Source organism: Galeopterus variegatus, unplaced genomic scaffold, assembly GCF_000696425.1.
Source record: "Galeopterus variegatus unplaced genomic scaffold, G_variegatus-3.0.2 Scaffold1451, whole genome shotgun sequence".
Classification (NCBI taxonomy): domain Eukaryota; kingdom Metazoa; phylum Chordata; class Mammalia; order Dermoptera; family Cynocephalidae; genus Galeopterus; species Galeopterus variegatus.
This window is the reverse complement of record NW_007727562.1, coordinates 71,269-90,562: the sequence shown is the minus strand read 5'-3', so window position 1 is coordinate 90,562 and position 19,294 is coordinate 71,269. Positions and strand designations below refer to the sequence as shown.

Genomic DNA, 19,294 nt, shown 5'->3' with positions numbered 1-19,294 from the left:
GGGGCCAGCAGTAGGGGGCGGGGCCAGCAGTCGGAGGCGCCCCGCGCCCCCCACCCCCATGTCCCCGTCGCCCCATCTCCCCGTCGTCCGCCAACCTCGCTGATTTCCCCAGCGCGCACTTGTCCGCACCGGCTCCGACGGTGACGTCATCCTGCCCGCAGGGCGCTTTGTGCCACTGTGGCCAACGACGGTGACGTCAGAAGCCCGATGACGTCACGGAAGCCTGGGGCTGCCGCTTGAACCCACTGTCCAGCTTTTGTCATAAACATACTCCTCCATTGCCGGAGATGTACACTTTTCAAATAACTTTCCAGCTATTTCACTAAAATGTTCTAAATGTCACGTAGCCGAGAGGACATTAAACCCCTGCCTTGGAGGAGATGCTGATATAGTTGGAGAAATGGACATAGACATATAATGCAAAGTCAACTGAGGGTTATGGGCTGAGTGCTGAGTGATTGGTTTGGGCGGGAAGAGGAGAGCAGGGCAGGGCTGGGATGGTCACGGTGGAGCATGGCTGGGGGTGGGAGGAGGGGGTTGGGGACAAGAGAGCCTGGGATGGGCCAGCTCAGGCCTCATCAGTGTCCACCTGGCCACTGCATTTCCCATTCACTTTCAAGGCCCTTTTCCTGCAGACGGTGAGCCCGTGCAGGACAGGGGCGAGCCGCTCCTTCGTCTTCCATCAGCCCTCCAACCCAGCTGCAGGGCCTGGGCCTGGAGATTGGGGTGCGCTGTTTTGGCGACCTCTTGCTTTTCTTCCAGCTGACCTTTCCTCCTTGGAGCTTCCTTTAACCTCTCAGGACAGAAAGGCAGGGCCAGCTGGAGGAATCTGCCAAGCAAGCAAGGAATCTCACCCCCGGGAGGTCGCCTCTCCTGTACCCTCCTGTGGGTTTTGTGTGCCTCCCTGTCGGGGGCGCAGTGGCTTGATAGTATGGACAAAACACTGGACTTAGAGCCAGACGTCTGGCCACTGCTGGCTGGCTTGCTCTGTGTGCCTGGGTAAGCGTGGGCCTCAGTTTCCTCATCTGTGGAGTAGGGTCATAACAACTCTCCTTTTACAAGGTTGTTGGGAATCTGGGAGGAGCTGTGTGGACTGCCCAGCGCTGGGCATCGTCACCAGGCAGCCCACCAACCCCATGAATGTGCCTATAGGGCTGCCTTAGAACGAGACTAATTCCAGCCACGCCAGATAGGCCTCCCCGGCCCCTCTCACATACTAATACTGACTGCACATTCCCTCGAGGTAGGGCCCTGTGTTAGACCTGTGGGCCCGTGATTTTTTGAGGCCCTTTCCAAGATTTCCCACCTCCCAAACAGCTGAACTCATGGCGCTGAGTATCAGGACCCCAGGACTGTAGAGCAACTTGTCAACTGTATTTGCGCTCTGTGTGTGTGTGTGTGTGTGTGTGTTTATCTCATGGCGCTGAGTATCAGGACCCCAGGACTGTAGAGCAACTTGTCAACTGTATTTGCGCTGTCTCTGTGTGTGTGTGTGTGTGTGTGTGTGTGTGTGTGTTTATTCCCTCAGTTTTCCCATCTGTGAAGTGGGGGCAGCGTCAAGGTCTGCTCCCTGACGCCTCTCTGCCTCCCGGGGATGATTTGAGACAGAGTGAGGTCATGTCTGGGCAGGGCTCTGAGAGCTTCAGAGGCAGCCTAAGGTAAACAGCAGAAGCCTAACTGCCTGGAAGAACGCAGACGGTGACCCCCCGCGGCTCCCCGTGTCTGTCCTGGTGGGAGAGTGCTCCTCTGCAGCTGAGTGGGCCCCATCACCCCTGGGTGTTGCTTCATGGTGTAAGTGAGGCGACCGAACACCAAAAAGCCCCTTGTAAACCGAAGGAGACTCATTGCAAGAGCTCTCGAGGGGGTGTGCCTAGCCCTTCCCAGAGTGAGTGCCGGGAGATGACAGAGGTCGACTTTCTTTGTCAAGGCCATGGAGGAAGAGCACAGCAGAGGGACCCTAAGACAGAGGTGGATACCGAGGGAGGGAGGGAGGCTGAGGCAGACACCACCAAGGCCTCCCTGAAGTCTGACCTGTGTCATCCACTCCCAGAGATGGAAGGACACAGCTGGTGGGGGGACGGGAGGGGCCTGGGCCAACCATGTCAGGGCATGTGCGTGTGAGCATGTGGGTGGGAAGGCCTGGGGTGGGCAGCCTCGGGGACCAGGACGGGCAAGCATGGGGGCAAGGGTGTCTGTGATGCCAGAGTCATTTACACAGCAGCAGACCCTGTCTCTTGACAAAGCAGAAAGGGTGAGGAGGACGACGTAGGCCCAGCTGCAGAGGGAAGAGGAGGTCGGGCTGCAGGCGGGGCTCTGCCACTAGCACCCAGAGTAGCCCTGGGGAGGCTGCATTTACCCCCTAGGCCATCTGTCAAATATGGGCACTGTCGGATCCTGAACAGAAAAAGAAAAAACTGGTGAAATCCCAATGAAGCCTGTTGCTTCTTTAATAGGGCTACATCTGTGTGAATTTCTTAGTTTTGATAAAGGTACCGTGGTTACGTGAGATGCTCACATTCGGGGAAGCTGGTTGGATAGCTGAGTGGATAATTGGGAACTTTCTGTGCAGTCTTTGTGACTCAGCTGGACATCTAAAATGATTTCAAAACAAAAAGTCTGGGAATTTTATCAGAAAACAGGGAAAGAAATCATCAGACGCACACACCCCGGGCTCACGTCCAGCTCTGTGGGTTGTGCATCTGCGATATCTGGGCCAGACAGAGGGGCTGGAGGCAGAAGAAGACCCTGGGAGAAGCAGAGACCCGGGGGCCCCCATGAGGAATGGCACCACCGAGCTCCCCAAGCTGAGACTCAGAATCAGTTGCTACCTGGACTGTCTTCATTCCCAAATCCAGTCCTGAAACAAATAACATGGACCCACCTGCTGTTTACAAAGAATCAGACCAAATATGTCCTCAAGGGCGCCGTGACCCACCATGGGAAGGGGTGGTGGGCACAGAGAGGAGATGAGGTCTTATGAGGATGGGAGAGGCCCAGTGACTGGGCCATCCCTACCTCTAATGGGCAAAGTTCAGAGCATCCTCTTCCCACAGGAAGGACCCTGTATTTGGGTTCTAAGGTGACATCAGGACACAGCTATAGAAGGCAAAATATAGTAGAAATAGGTCATTCAGTGCTACTTGGAACATTATCAGCTATAAAGTGCATACATTGGAAGGAGGAGGACAAGCCATCTTTAAACTCCATTAAGAGCTGAGACTAGAACGTGAATGAGGTGGCTTGAATCAGAACACTTGGTTCAAATCCCAGTCCTGCCACTAATTTGCTGTGTGACCTTGGGTAATTAACCCCCACCTGCCTGATGCTGCTTCTGTAAAGGGGAAGTAAATCTATCTACATCAAAATAGCAAATAAGGGATTATGTGAGATCATTTAAGTAGAAAGGATTAAATGAGGTAAATTAAATGAAAACGGTAACACAGTAAAATATAGGAGTTCTCTAATTTTTTTTCTTTTTTTTCTTTTCTAAATCTCATGCAAAAGTGAAAAAAACTGAGCTCTCCAAACAATGAAGAAACCTAAAAAAAAATCTTTTAAAATGAAGGATGGTTATGTAAATCATGGCAAAGCCTCTTAATGGAATATAAGCAGCCATTTAAAACGAAGGTTAGGTAGCGTAATAATCATATACAGTGTATATTGACAAAATAAAAAAAAAAAATAAATAAAAAATAAAAAAAAATAAAAAAAAATAAAAAAATAAAACGAAGGTTAGGTAGCAACATAGACAGTGATGACAATACAGTGTTAAAAGAAAGAAACCAAGTCCCAAACACGCCAATCCGACCACGAGCACAACAAATCCTTGGAGAAAGGACTAGAAGGAAATACACCAAAATACTAATAGTGGTTGGGTTGGGGCTGAGTAGAGATGGGCTTGTAAGTGACTTTCTTATTTTCTGAATGTTCTGAAAGTATATTACCTTTATAATAAAAAAAAACTTTATTTAATTAAAAAAAAAAACATTCTCCGAACCACAGCAGAACAATTAGGTATGACAACAGTTGGCGCAGTTGAGGGCTGAGATACACAAAGGAAGGGGTCCGGGGCAGAGCCACACCAGAAGTGCCGTGGGGACGGGGCGGGGAGGACAAGGGGTCAGCTGTCTGAGGCAGTGAAGCTCAGTCCCCAGCAAGTGGCTGGGCCTGGGGCTGGCCCTGGACACCAAGGGCAGACGGACTGGGCAAGGGCTCTCCTGTGCCACACTCCTGGATTTCCAGGTCAGGGCAGGCAAGACAGATGAGGCAGCCTGGAGTTTGCTGGGAGGGGTGGGGCTCCAGAATCTCTAGGTGCGTGCCACATGGGGAGGCCACCTCCCTGCCATGCCCAGGATGCTGCCTTCCTGCTGTCGTAGATGCTGAGCATCTTTGGGGGCTGCAGGCTCCCTCTGCTCCCCGGTGGGAGGCAGAGACCCAGGCCCCCAGCAGAAGAACAGGCAGTGATGTTTGAGCTCCCTGTCGCCTGGTCCGAGCCTGCCTGCCCTGCTTCATTTGCCTCTGCTACAGAGCAGATTTCTGTGTCTCTCCTCCCTCCCCAGACCATGTGGCCTGCAGGAGCAAGGCCACCACATTGGCAGCAGTCACAAAACAACAGACTTTAATGGAAATCACAAAGGAGGGAGTGGGGAGGAGGGGGCAGGAGCAGGGTGGCATCACCCGTGCCTTCCCTCCAGCCAAGCCTGGCAGTCCCTGATGCCATCCCCTCCCCACGCTTCACAGCTCTTCCTGCAGGAGAGCAGAACTTCCATGGCCCCTTGTCCAGCGTGCCTGCAGTGTGAAGGGTTGCCCAGGGGCCCGGTGAGGATGCAGGTGGTATAAGCAGAGCTTGGGGCACAGGTGGGACCGTAGAGGAAGAGGTGTTGCTTAAGCCAGAATCATTCCCAGGGTCCCCCAAGGAAGGGCTATTTGTCTCCTGGGTTGGGGGGTGGGGGCTGGAGGGAGTCAGTCACCCCCAATGTGGGCTTGGTACCATGCAGAGGGGCACAGGGGTGGAGCAGGTGCCAGCCTGCAAAAGGCAGGTGTGAGCTTTGGTAGCACTGTGGTTATTGGCTTTAGGGCCCAGGGCAGGGGCAAGTAATGGGGTCCCCTACTTGTGCCCAGAGTGGTGCTTGTGGGATTGATCAAAAGTCCCCAAGTTCCCCAGCGTCATTCCCTGCTGAAGCTCTGCCTGGGCTGAGCACCTGCCCTCCACCCCTATCCCAGACACCTGGGTTTCCCCTATTTAACCTCCTGTAACGTCCCCACTGCTGCCTTCACTGCTTGGAACACAGCCCAGTCCATCTAGGAAAAAGAGAAAAGACAAAGAATTTTCAGTCCCATTCCTGGACCCGCCAGACCCCCACCCCACTCAAGACAAGAACAGCCTTCCTCTGTGCAGACTGGCTGCCTGCTCAGCACTGGCTGTATCTGCTGTGTCCACCAAGCTGTGCCAGAAAGGGACTTGGGCAGCACGCCCAACCTGCTGGCCAGTGTCATACTCACCTGGGCATAAAGCAGGTGGTGGTCAGGGGGCAGGCTGGGCCCCTGGTGGCAGAGCTGAGCAGAGAGGGCAGAGGTCTCGGGGGATAGGAAGTGCTGAGTGACGCTGACTGTGCTTACCAGGCCCTGCACCTGCATCCGGGAGGACGTGGTCAGGAGGGTCAAAAGAGGCTCAAGATCACACCTCCTCCCCTGTCCTTCTGGTCCCTGAGGTCTACTTCCTCTAATGGCTGCCTAGCCCAGCTCTCGGAGAGCAGAGGCCCCGAATATGGCACCAGATACCCCAAAGGGCGTGGCCAAGACTGACCAGAGGAATTCCAGAGAGGACACCAAGTCCCTCCATGTTCACATGCAGAGGAGGCCAGGACTAGACCCGGATCTCTGGGGCAAGTCTCAGCTGGGCCTGATGACTTCAAGACCGCTCAGTCTCCTCTTCCCTCTAACAGGGCCTGGCTTCCTGCCCTGCCTAGCTCTCAAGGTATTGAGAGAATGTCTGTGACTGACATTCTGATCTTCACACAGCCCCCACACACTGGGGAAGCACCTGGTGGGGCGCCCCTGCAGGCACCAGTACAGCCTCTCCGGGGGCCTGCAGCAGGGTCCAGCAGCTCACGCCCCACTCCTCCCGCAGACGCCGCCGCAGCCCTGAGTCCAGATAGCAGCTTCCCGGGGTGCCAGGCTCCAGGGTGCCTGCACCAGCCGGGCACACCTCAAAGAAGAAAAGGGGAAATGAGGCAGGTGGGGAGAGGACAGGGCATGGACGTCCCAGAGGCCAGGGGTGCAGACAAGAGCTGAAGTGGTCGATTCTTAAGGGGCGGGCAGGGGAGGACACAGGGCTGGTGAGGGGCTGGGTCAACTGAGGTCGGCAGAACATTTGGCTGGAAAGCCCATAGAGGAAAGGATTAAGGGCTCTAAATCTGGGGGTCTGGAACCCTGCTTTTCCCAGGACTGGAAGACTTTAGTAGCCTCTGAGGCCCTGGCCCCAGCCCCTCTGCCCCCTCTCTCAATGGTACCCCTTTCTCTAAATCCCAAGATGTACTGCATAACCCCAAGTCATAAACCACCTACACCAGAAGTTCTCAATCTGGAGTCTTGTAAATGGCCTGAACTGTATGCTAAATTGTGGGTGAGCAGGTAATTGTATGTCCCTGGGGAGACAATCCAAAGCTTTCCTCGATTCTTCTAAGATCCTGGATCCAGAAAAGGCAAGGCCACAGAGAAGTTCTGCTTCCCAAGGCGGGAACAGGATTGCCTGTCCAGGCTGAGGCCTCTGAGCAGGCACAGCCATGGGGGCCTTCATCAGCCCAACCAGAGCAGGAGCTCCTTGGGCAGGCAGGGACTCGTGGAGGCCAGAGGAGGAGGTGCCCAGGGAACACCTGCAGAGGTGAACGCCAGCATCATGCTCCAACTGGCCACCAGCTACATCAACCCCCTTCAGCTAGGACCTCAGCCATTGGCCTGAGCTTAGGGCTACAAGACTGAGCCATGGCGGGAGGGGAAGGCTGGTGAACCAGGTTGGACGCTAGGGGAGCCCCAGCCAAGTGCCGAGATTCCTTTGCCCCTGGAAGTTCAAGTCCATCCTGGAGCTAGAGCAGAGTTTCCCAGGCCACCCAGTGAGACTATGCCCCTCAGGCCTTCCCCATGAATCATCCATCGGGTTGGGCCATACGGGACTGCCCACGGCCTGCCACACCCAGACAAGGCCATCTGTTTACAAAAGCGTGTTTCTGTCCTGCCTTCTGCTGTCCCCGCATCCGCATGTGCATCTACAGATGTGTGTGCATGTTGGCAGGCGGATGGGGGTGGACACCACGATGGCCTCTGCATGTCTGTGTGTGTCTGCCTTAGCAGCGGGTGGCACTTGGTGGAGCCTTCTCCCCAAGACAATCAGGGCTCAGCTGCACGTTGCAACCACTGGGCCTGCCCTAACTTTAACCTTGGCTGCTGTCTCCCCTGCTCCTCTAGAGCTTCCTGCCTCAGCACCCCCCCCACCTGGCCCAGTCTCTCCCTCCACCTGCCACCTCCCTCGGCTCCCTAACTTGCCAGCACCACCAAGAGCACGTCCTCCAGGAAGCCTGTCCTCATCAGATGTGGATATGGAAAGGGAGCAGCAGGGCGACTCCAAAGGGCTCCCGTTGGCCCTCTGCTGGCCCCCACCCAGAGCCCAGGGAGGGGAGGCTGCCTGCCCCCAGAAGAAGTGACCTGGGATCAGGACAGATACAAGCTCAGAGCCCAGCTCTACCACTGAGCTCTGTTTCCTCATCTGCAATATGGCGAAGTAGCAGCCCCAGCCCCACGGGGCACCTAAGGCCGGGGCACCTTAGGCCCTTAGCACGATGGGCAGCCGGGGCAGCTGTGGCTGTCATTGATCGTCAGGTTCAGACTCTCCTGCCACAAGCTGCTGCTCTTCCCAGGGGCCCCAGCATAGAACTCCAGGGCCCAGCCTGCCTTCTCTGGATCTGTGTGCATGAGTGAGGGAGCAGGTGGGGAGTAGCTCGCGTTGAGCGCGCACTCAGACGGGCCCTGGGCAGACAGGACAAGCAGCCGGGCTGGGCCGGGGGAGGGTTCCCGGCTCCCAACTCACCATCTGGAGAAAGCGGCGAATGCGCTGTGCGTCCTGGGCCCGGAACACGTGCCACACGGCGCTGACCTGGCTGCCTGGAGACCAGAGCCCCTCCCCATCCAGGCCTGAAAGGAAGTCTGAGGGAGAAAGGCCACTCAGGCAGGCCCAGGGCGGGCACAGACAGACAGCTGCCTCTGTAAGCTCTCCCCTCTCCTGTCTCCAGCTGAGGACCCACCTTTCTGTGCCCGGTGCCAGCCAGGCAGCGGTGCCTCCGCATGCACCAGGATGCTGACCGAGTCTGTCACCTCCACACACAGGTTCTTGGTCCCCAGTTGTCCACGGTGTGGGCTCACACCTGCATGGAGGTGGAGAAAGGACAGTTGAAAGTGGAATAAGACAAGTGCTTCAGGCCCCAGGACCTTGTCACAGATGCACATGTGCCCCGAGGTGACAGGTACAGGGTAGGGAGTAGGCAGGAGTGGAGAGACACTCACCATAGGCTGCCCAGAGCTGGGGCTCCAGTGGACGCAGGACAGGGCCCTGGGGGAGGTAGGAAGCCAGGTTGAGTTTGCCATGGTGGGCGCAGTACTCTGGGAGTGGCAGGCTGGCAGCCAGGTTCTCCACCCTGTGCGGGGAGGGGGCCAAGAGGGTCACATACACAGGTCCAACCCAGGCACAAGAGACCCCATCAAAGCCCCATGCCCCACTGCTGGAATAACTTCCAGAGGACAGGCATGAGGACACTGAGGGTCACAGGGTGGGACTGGGGGGGAAGGGGGAGGGAAGGGATGGACAAAGAGGTAGGGCTGGCCCTTGGCACCGTCCGCACCTGCTGGTGTCCTCATCCCCCAGAGCTCGGTGCAGCAGGAGGACAGAGCCCTCGTCTGACTTTGGGCGAACTAGGAGAAGACACAGAATGGTTATTGTCCCTGGGAGGAACTTCCTTGGCCCAGAAGCCCCTGCCCTGGGGTCAGCAATACGAGTCCAGTTTCTGCCTGGGCCCTGCCTCCAGCCATCCCCGAGGCATTCTGGGATTCCGCTGCCACCCGGTCCCGAGGGCTCAGGTTCCCAGAGCCCTCTACCCCACATCAGGCTACTTACTCTCAGGGTGGGAGAATCCCTCCCAGAAGGTGGTGCTGCCCAGGCTTGTGGGCTGGGGAGGCCCCAGGGGGGTCAGCGCGTGCACCTGGCCTCCGAGAGCCCCAAGGGCTTCTGTTCCCCACAGGCTGCCTCGTAGTGTCCTCTGAATCCCTGACACCAACACAGGCTGTAGTGGGGAAAGAAAGGAGGTCACAAGGTGCCCGCCATGGTCAGGCTGGGCTGTATTGTAGGGGTGCTGGGACAGAGTGGGGACCAAGCCCTGCTGCTCCTCTGAGCGACCAAGACTGCCTGGGCCCCGGGGAGAGGCAGCCGGGCCCGCACTGGCGAGAGGGGTAGGCCCAGGCCCTTGCGCAGGCCCGGCCCAGTCCGAAGCCCCGGCCCCAGGGCTTTCTCCTGGATCTTCCGTTCCACAACCTGAGCGATGATGCTGTCCAGGATGTTGGTGATGCGGTCATCCTGTGGGGAAGGAGGGATGGAGGGGCAGAGGGCTCAGGACCCGCCCGACCGTGCAGGGAGGGCCAGCCCAGCCTCCGGCCCCCCGGTTCCCAGCCCTCCCTCTGAGCCCTTGCTCACGCTGGGCAGGGCTGGGGCAGAGGGCTCAGGACCCGCCCGACCGTGCAGGGAGGGCCAGCCCAGCCTCCGGCCCCCTGGTTCCCAGCCCTCCCTCTGAGCCCTTGCTCACGCTGGGCAGGGCTGGAGTGACGGGGGCAAAGGCCATGTGTATCCGCTCATGCCCCAAGCAGAGTTTGACAGCAGTAGAGGCCAGCAGTTCGCAGAGAGAGGGGCAGGGCAAGGGCCCTCGGCTGGCACGATCCTCTGCTGGGGTCTCGGTGGAGTCCGGAGTCTCTGTCAGGGAGGAAAGTGGTGAGGGGCTTCAGGTCTTGCCCCTCACCTTTCTGTCCAGGCTTCTTGCCCACAACGCTCTGCCCTCACCTCCAGGCCATGGCTACTCTCTGCTCAAACCCTCACACCCCACCACCCCCTTTCCCGAAGGCAGCTCCAGAACCTCTAAAAAGGAGGAGCTCAGAACGGGGGTCTGGCTGGAGACGGGGTTAGGAGGCTGTCTGGAGAGCAATGATGGAGATTACTGGGTGGGGGCGGGGATGGGGGGTTGCTGAAGCAATTCCTAGCTGTTTCTGGAGACTTCCATTGCCCCCTCCTGCCTCAAACTCTGGCCCAGCCTCCCTCCTGCACAGTCGAGGGGCAAGAGGAGCTGCTCACCCTCTTTGATGTCCTTGGTCCTGGTGGTGTCCCCATTACAGGAAGGTTGTGGAGTTGGGGGAGTTTTCTCTGTCGCCTCCTTCTGTTAAACCCATCCACCACCCCCCAATCCAACCAGAAATTTAAAAAATGGCAGACACAACTCAACTCAACCCACAAGGGCTAACAATGGTCTCTTGCAAGTCCCAAAAGTGTGTTCACAGGAGCCAAATGTTATAGGAGAGAACGTTCAGTGGGAAAAAGTCATCACGGGCTCTGCCTAGGATATGGCCGGAAGTACGCTACAGCAGTCGTGGATAAACAGACAAATGACTGGAAAGAAATGTGTCAAAATGTTGATGGTGGCATCGAAGGCCGCTGTCGTTTTCTTCCTTATATTTGTCTATATCTTCCAAATTTTCTGCCACAGGTATGTAGCACAGTGTCTGGTACACAAAGTGCATTCAATGAACTATTTCTTGAATGTATGACTTTTCCAATAAAAACACAAACTTCCCCAAAACTGCGCAAAATGCATATGGAGCATATGCTATGTGTTGGGTGCCGGGAATACTGAGAAGGGGGGCCAATCTCCACTGGAAGGAGCCCAGGTCTGGGGACACAGCCACCAGACCAACAACAAGCTCCAGCATGACATGACAAGTGCTGAGCTAGAGGATGCCCGGTGGGCTGGCTGGTGAGCTCAGCTGGTTAGAGCACGGTGTTATAACACCAAAGTCAACGGTTCAGATCCCAGTACAGGCCAGCTGACCCTTCCCCCACAAAAAAAGAAGATGCATAGTGGCCTAGGACTCTGGGTAGCAGGGATCAAGGACTTTCAAAGGATGGGGGAGGGGTCCTGATCCCCCCCAGGGGAACGTGGCACGTTGCCTGATTTCACCAGCTCCTATGTCCCTCTTCATCCCCATCAAAAGAAGAGGGTCAAACCTCACAAAGGTCAGGCATTTGCTGGCACACTGTCCAATCCTGGGCCCCACCAGCTAGTTCTCTGTCACCGGTGCCATGCCCTGGTGCTTACCTGCTGGCTCCCATCCCCGGGAGCCCACACCCGGGCATCAGCTTGGCAGGGGCAGTGCCCCCGGATGTCAAACTTGACCCAGACCTGGTGCATTGCTGTGCTCAGTTCTGCCAAAGCTGGGGACGTGGAGAGGAGAGATGGAGTTTGGTGGTGATGCAGACCAGCAGGCAGCCCGTGAGCATCCTGGCTTTGCCAGCAAGGAGGGCGTGGCGTCAGGGTGAGTGACAACCAGACAGGAAGCTGGTCTCCCTCAGGACCCACCCTCGCATGCCCCACCCCTCTGAGATGGCTCACCCTGGCTGGAGACACACTGGATCAGTATCAGGGAGAAGGCAGTGTGCCCAGCCTCCTGGGTACACTCCTCTGTAGACTGCTCCTGAGAGCCTGTGGGGTGGGAAGGGAGAAGCTGCAGGTCCAGAAATCAGTAAAATGTGTGCTTTCTGGGGAACTTGGGTTACACGGTGACATAGCACTCTTGGCTTGCAGAATGCACAGGCTTTTTACTATTCTGAGATGTTTTGCAAGACCCCAAGGTAGTCAAGTAAGAAGAGAATGTTCCAAAACTAATCTAACCCTGGAACTCTTTTTGGCCATGTCTATTGGAACACCAGGAAATTTCAAGCCCTCAGGTGGCTCAGTTGATCTAAGTGGGAGAAAGCTGAGAACCATGAAAAGAATAGGATGGAATCAGAAGACCTGAGTCTAAATACTGGCCGCAACACTTACTAGCTGTGTGACCTTGGGCAAGTCACTTAACCTCTCTGAGTTTTTCCTATCTGGGAAACAGAGGCAGTAATACCCACTTCACAGTGGAACAACAAGTTTAAAAAGATGCAGGCTGAGCAAAGTGGGAGGCATAGAGTAGGCACTCGACTTCTTAAGGATGGGCAGGGACACAAGCGTGGCTCTCTGGTCTGGGGAGAGGGAACAGTCTGCTCTAAGGGGCATTGAGCAGGGCCAAGGCCAGGGCTGGACAGGGAGTGGGAAGGTTTCTGGGGACAGGCAGCCAAGGACTGGCCTCAGAGCCATCCTACCGAGGCCCCCACCCCTGCCCTCCTACCCCTCGCCACCCCCCTCCTCTCCTACCTGCCTTTTCCCTGGTCCTCCCAGCGCCAGCCATGCGACCACAGGCCACACACAGCCGGTGGCTGCAGTGGGGGCATCTCCAGTGGGTGTTGAAGAGTCCGTGGTGACAACGGCTACAGCAGCGTGGAATGCCTGGGTTGTCCTCTGTCACAGCTGGCCCCTGGCCCGCTGACCACAGGAGAGAACAGGGTCATAGGGCTGAAGGCCATGAGCCCCTTTGGGGGACCTGATGTGGGAAGTCTCCAGGCAGGGGTGGGGGAGAAGCAAGGAGCAGTTTCTATGGAAGGGCCATCAAGGGAGGGAGTCACCACTACTTATTCAACACCCCTGTCAAGAACCTGCCCACAGAAACCCTTCTCTCCAGCAAACACTTCTCAGGAACAGTGGAGGCTCAGCTTCCCCAGCCCCGTCCCAGGGATTTCCCCGCCACCCTGAAGGCTAATCCAAGCCACTTCCAACACCTTCCTTCATCCACCTGCCTTCCTCCGGAGCCCTCCGTGTTACCAGAAATGGAAACATATTGTAACCATGTTCAGGTGGCCTTTCCTGGTGGACACTGTGTATTACAAGAGGAAACCTTTAAGGGCCGCCCCTTCCTCTACTCAAAGGAGTGGAGTTTCTAAGAGCAAAGTGTCAGACTAAGCCATCACCGGTGGGTGGAAAAGGAGCCACTGAGCACACACTCAACAAACACCTTGTCATGTCCCATGTGGGGTGCACAAGACTCAGAGCTGGTCAGAACGCGGCCCTCGCCCTGCCAGTGCTGACACTGCTAATGGGGAGATGGACCCATGAACGCAGCAATGACTATGGCACCCCAAGGCAGGTGCCAGAGGATGACAGTGCATGGAAAGGTGAGGGTGGGGACAGACAGTGGGGAGCTTCCCAATAGGCCCTAAAGGATGAGTAAGTTTTCATTCACCAGGTGGAAGGGAGGAGCAGAGCATTCCAAACTCCAAACAGGGAACAGCCAGTGCCAAGACCCCAGGGGATGGACGAGTGCTGGAGACCGGGAAGGAAGGTTGGGGGCGTGTGTGCCGGGAATCTGGGCTGGGAGTGGCAGGAGCCCACACTGGGAGCCAAGGGGGCTGGCCTTTCTGGAGCACCAGGGAACCACCAGTGAGCTCCACTCAGGGAGGGACAGACAGACCCAGGGGGTTGTATTTACAAGGACCACCCTCGTGGTGCTGTGAAGGGCTGCTGGTGGCCGGGGGGCAGGGGGAGCCTGGAGCCAGAGGAACCAGCTGGATGCCCACCAGTCTCTGCCGCCAGCCCACACCCTGCCAGTCTCATAGGCACGTGAGCCTCACCACCCCAGGAAGCCTTTCCCGACCCTCAACCCCTCAAGAGCCCCCTCCCACCTCCCAGAGCTCTAGCAGATGCTTGGCACTCGGTCCTGTTTTCCCAACAAGCCACACGTGAGCCTCACCACCCCAGGAAGCCTTTCCCGACCCTCAACCCCTCAAGAGCCCCCTCCTACCTCCCAGAGCTCTAGCAGATGCTTGGCACTCGGTCCTGTTTTCCCAACAAGCCGTCCAGCTCCCAGAACTGGGCTGGACCAGATTTGACACCTTCCCAACATCCCCCACCCAGGCCAGAAGCTTCAGCATTGACTAGGCCTAAGTCAGGAATAAGGGCAAAGTAGGGCAGGCACTCTTCTGAGGTTGTGGCAGGCCTAGGAATGGAACTGGCAGTGTCTATGGGGATTGGGGAAGGGACAGCTGGGGGGCCCCACACTCTGCAGGCCCCACACAAGCCCCCAAGCTTTGCTTACCTTCCCGTTGTGCCCAGGCCAGGGCCTCCCGCTCCCTGCGCAGCAGGCGGCATAGTCGGTCTCCCAAACCACTTAGCAGATGTTTGGCGAGGCCCACGCTGAGCCGAGCCTCCGGGCCAGACCCTCCCCTCTCCTCGGAGCCAGTGGCCAAGTCTTCCTCCTGCTGCTGCTCCCCTCCCAGAGGCAATCTGGAGATAGGGCAGAGGAAGGTAAGGACAGAGCCCCGAGGGGGAGGAGGCTGGGGACATCCAGGGGCATCCAGGGGCAACAACTCACCTCCGCACTTGCTGGGAGTGGCAGGCCAGCCCTCCCACCTCTCCAGCTGCATGGGCACAGCTTTGGCACTGAGCGATGGCTGCTGGGACAGCCGGGCGAGACCTGTCCTGAAGCCCTGGGTCCTGGAGGCTGGCCCTGCCATCTCCGGGTCCTGAGGGGACAGTGCAGCTGGTCAGAAGCCGCGATTTCCTGGGCTCATGCAAACTCCAGCCCCTGCCTTAATGCCTACCCCGTCCACACATGGAGCCGGACCAGCCCTCGCCCCAGGCTATGAGGCCTAATTCAGAACTAGCAAGAGTAGATCAGGCAGCTAGAAGGTTCACACACGAGGCTGAGCAAGGAGCCTGAGAATGCACTGACATGGACTGACAGGCCGAAGGAAGGGGCTGTCCGGTGTGCTGGGCCCAAGGCTGCAGGCAGCTAGGGCAATCGTCCTGACACAGTGCAGGATCCACTGCACTGTGGATAGACTTGGATAGCTCCACTGAGGGCTTAGTGATATTGCTGGCTGCGTGACAACATGAGGAGGCAATCCCAACGTGGACGGAGGGCACCGGAAGGTGAGAAGGCCGGAGAGTTTCAGCACAGGCCACAGGTGCAGTAACCCAAGAAGGCGAGGGGGCTGACAACTTTCCAGCCCAGGCAGACTCCTGGGAGGGCGCAGACAGACCCGTGCCAGGTGCAGGGGTGTTTTGGCAAGGCTGCGGAGAGACTTCTGATCCAGGAGGCTGAGAAACTGAGGTGATCCTGAAGAACTGAGGCTGGGGCTAGTAGTGCCGGAACCCTCCGTGAAGGGCACAGTGTGGCAGAGGCATCCAGGATGTGCCCAAAGGCCTAACATTGGCAGAGTCCAAACTGTGTCTCCACGATCCAGCCGGCCAAGAGAGCAGCCGTTCCTGAGGCAGGACAAGGGGTCCTTCAGGAAAGGGGATCCTCAAGCGGGGATTTGTGGCATAAATAATCATAGCAGTAAATATTTACTGAGTGTTTACTAAGTGCCAGCAATTCTTCAGAGCCCTGCTGTGAATTATTATAGGATTTAATTGCTGCAGCAGTCTTCATAAGATAGGTGCCATCTTTATCCCCATTTTATAGATGAAGAAACTGAGGCCCAGAGAGATGAAGTGACTCACCCAAGGTCACACAGCTACCAATCACCAAGTCAGGAACCAGGCACTCTGACTCCAGAGCCCATGCTCTGAAACATGTCATTATACTGCCACCAACACACCATGGCTTGGGAGGAGACAGAGAAGCCACTTGCTGGAAGGCTCTGGCCTGTAGATGCTGAGGAACTCTCAGAGAGCCATCACCATCCAGGTGGGAAACCTGACAACTGGGCATGATCCACTCATAAAGGGCCTATGGATCCCAGCCCCCTGCAAAGCCCCAGACCTGGCCACCCCTCCCCAGCAGGGCCCTGCAGCCCACCTTGCCCCTTACCTCTCTGGTCACCATGCTGTTCTGCCTCTGCCTTGCTCCCTATCGATGCGTCCAGCACCTCCTGCCAAGCCCTGGCCCCATGCCCTGCAGTGCCTGGAAAAGGGTCAGGTGGGCGCTTTGGGGCTGGACTGCCCACTGCTCCCTGGACCTCAGGGCTGCCTGCCCTCTTGAGGGTCTGGAGCCGGGCAGCCGGGTTCTCCTCGTCCCCAGGGCAGCCGCTTGGACAGCCAAACTGCTCAGAGTGTCGCGTGAGCCACGTCTTCTTCAGCTTAGTATGGTAGCTGGGGGCGCAGACCCTGGGACCAGAGGGCCTGTTCGCTTCCTCACTGGATTCACCAGATCCACTGGGACCCCTCTCTAGGCCCTCCTGGCACTTCCCACAAGAGCCAAGACCCCCACCTCTAGCAGGTGGGTGAGATGTGCAACAGCCCCCCTGGGTGGTAGGAGGTGCTGGAGAGGGGCACCTTGGCGTGGCTGGTGGCCCCAGCTGGTACCCAAGGCTCCCACTGCCCGGTACAGCCCAGACGTTGCCAAGAGTATGAACCAGGCCTGGGGGACAAGCAGGCCAGGGGGCCCGGGAAACAGTATCTGGATGCCCCATGAGAAGTGGGCAAAGATTCTGCTGCCTGCCAGCTCCTGTCTCTCCATCCCTCTGGTGGAGTGAAGGGCGTTCCGTCTCCCCGGCTCTTTGCAGATGCCCACCAGGGGCTAAGCCCAACAATCCAGGTTCCGCAACTGCCAAGGGCTCCTTTCCCAGCCTGAGAATGCTCGGATCTTTGTGGTAAAAGCCCTAAAGAGAGGAGAAAGGATTAAGCTAGTGCTGAGTTTGGTTTCTGGTTGCTTAAAAGGATGGGCAGAACTGACTGCCATCGAGGGCTGGGAAAATACTAAAGAACTCACATAGCAGTTAATAAATGGCACTGCTCTGGGTCCCCAGAGTGCCTCCCCCACTGTCCTGGCTACCCCTAGATGCTCCCCCAGGGTTTCTCGGACTTCCCACAACCCAGCAAATAAAGGGTTAATGCCTGGCAGGGCCAAAGGGTATCCAGGATCTGTTTGGATTGTTGTGGTGCCCTGTACCACGCTGGTTTTTAAATGTTTTTAAAATCTCATCCCTGGCCTGGGGGAAACCCATTGGGGAGGTGCCCTAGACACAGGCCATGGAGTGGCCTGCACATCCCACTCCCTGATACAGGGGCCTTGCCTGCCCTCCCATACCCTCCCATAATAAGGTGACACATCCCAAGGCCAGAGTTCCCATGGCCTTGTCCTAGGTGGGCAGACAATGGGTGAGTCAGTCACTGTAGCGGCCTCAGGGCAGGGGGGTCTAGGGAGATGGAGTTGCTCAGAGGAGGGGTTGCTCTGGGCTGACTTTGGGGCCTGGGACAGATCTGAGCTGACAGGGTCCTCGATCTGGGTGCTGTCTCATCTTTCCATCAGAATGGGATGGCAGAGTTGTGCTGTCCCAGCAGGGCTGCTCGGGGACCACTGAGCTACCTGGCATGGCCTGAGCCCCAAGTACCCTCTCTGCTCCAGCACTCACCTTGCTGCCTAAGCTGAAGGCAGAGGGCACTTTGGGCTGGCCCCCGGAGTACACCCAGGGGTGCGGGGTCAAGGGCCAGTCACATGGACGCTCTGGGGGCAAGCTGGACACCAGGTAGGGTGGCAAGCAGGTGGGCACCCAGAAGGGAGCTCGCTCCAGGATCTTGGTCTCCAGAAGGAAAGGGCAGTGCAAAGGTCGGAAGGCCACAGGATCACTCTTGGGATGGCCACCACTATGCTCAGGAATCAGGGGGCCATAGCGAGGTGGGCACGCCGGCCCGCAGAATGCCAGAGGGTGGGTAAGCATCGCCTCCTTCCAGCGGAGTCCCTCTTTGCTGCCCAGCCAGTTGGCCCTCCTCTCCCCATTAAGGGGGACTTCACCCTCCACAAGTGGAAGTGTGTCCTTGGGGCCCTGGGGAAAGCCAGGGGGAAGCCAGGAGTCCGGGGTGCTCAGGACACCCCTCCAGAAGGGAGCAGGCTCTCCCAGGCACAGTGCCCCATGATGCAGCCCATCCCGAGGCGGAGTATCCGGCTCCTGTCCCACGATGCCATTCTCAGGGGCTGTCTTCTTCCAGGCTGGGGTCTCCTTCAGGAAGCTGGGCGTACTCTCCATCACTCTCCTGCCCTCATGGGGCTCTCCCAGAGGGGGTCCCTGGAGTATAACCACCAAAGCATGAGCTCCTTGGGCACATGCCCCAAGTGCTGGCACAGAGTGGGCACCGCCCTGGCAGCACCAAGGTGGCTCAAACCAGTAAGGCAAGTGCCAACCCACAGCTGGGCACCATGCTGCCTTCCCCCACATGGGGCCAGGACAATCCTGCCTGGGTGGGATGCTCCAGTGTGGGGAGCTTACCCCTTCCCCCAAATTCATGGGACTTGACAGCCCACCTGGGCCACACAGCCCCTCACCAGAGACTGCCATTTCTAGGATGACATGTTCTGGCCTCACCAAGACAGGAACCTGGTCATGAGCCATGGGGATGGGCAGGGAGCTCACCTCCAAAAGGTGAGCTCGGTGGAAGGCCCTGAACTGAGGAGACAAGAAGGCTGGATCCTGGCCCTGACTCAGTCATCTGCTGTATGACCTTGGACAAGTCATGTCACTTGTCTGGGCGTCAGTGTGCCCTTATATAAAATGGGGCTTGGATCTCAGAGGATTCTTCCTATGCTGCAGTCTGTGGTTTTGGGGGTGCGGCTTGCCACCCCAGCCCCAGCCAGGCTCCTAGGGGTAAGCAAGGCAGGCCAGGCAGGCTGGAGTCACTGGGGACGGTTGCCAGCCAGGGCAGCCGGCTGTCGTCTCTCCCTACACCTGGGCAGCCCCGAGTCTGCCTCTTCTCAGTACTCTACAGTTTCTTGGCTTCTCAAGCAGAGTCCCAGGACAACTGCTGGGACTTCTCAAGCAGAGTCCCAGGACAACCGCCCTGGCCCCCAAGTGAAGGAGTGAGCCAGCACAGGAGGGGGGGATTAGGAAGCTTCAGCTGGGGTGGGTCAATCTGCCTCAGCCCAGCCGGCAGTGCCAGGGCGGCCGGCCACCGCCACCGCCGGTAACTGCAGCCCTGCGGGGGGAGGGAAGGAGGCGGGGATAGCGGGCTGGGCCCCAGAGAGAGGCAAGGGAGGGAAAATTGAACGTGCGTGCAAGGGACCGGGATGACAGGTGGCACCAGAGCGGCAGCGCTCTCTTGGCGCGGTCCCCTCGGCCTGCCCCACGAAGCCCCGGGAGTGAGCCGTGGTAGAAGGCGCCCGGGTTTTCGGAGCCGCCGCTCCGCGCCCC

The 19,294-nt window shown here is 57.8% G+C and overlaps 1 protein-coding gene across 2 annotated transcripts; it reads right to left on the bottom strand.

Annotated features, from left to right (window-relative positions):
- Positions 1-3,940: 3,940 nt before the first annotated feature.
- HR (hair growth associated) lies at positions 3,941-18,136 on the bottom strand. Of its 2 annotated transcripts, XM_008577100.1 has the most exons (18): positions 17,525-18,136; positions 15,982-16,771; positions 14,539-14,689; positions 14,263-14,450; positions 12,489-12,656; positions 11,697-11,786; positions 11,403-11,518; positions 10,385-10,466; positions 9,846-10,009; positions 9,430-9,619; positions 9,164-9,382; positions 8,892-8,961; positions 8,557-8,687; positions 8,298-8,417; positions 8,084-8,199; positions 6,044-6,208; positions 5,503-5,631; positions 3,941-5,301 (listed from the first exon to the last, which is right to left on the bottom strand). In XM_008577100.1, exons 1-18 carry the CDS (start codon positions 18,134-18,136, stop codon positions 5,239-5,241), a joined length of 3,564 nt encoding a protein of 1,187 aa, XP_008575322.1. In that variant the 3' UTR covers positions 3,941-5,238. The 2 variants fall into 2 exon arrangements, with proteins under 2 accessions (XP_008575322.1, XP_008575323.1); XM_008577101.1 differs by lacking the exon at positions 6,044-6,208.
- Positions 18,137-19,294: the final 1,158 nt, after the last annotated feature.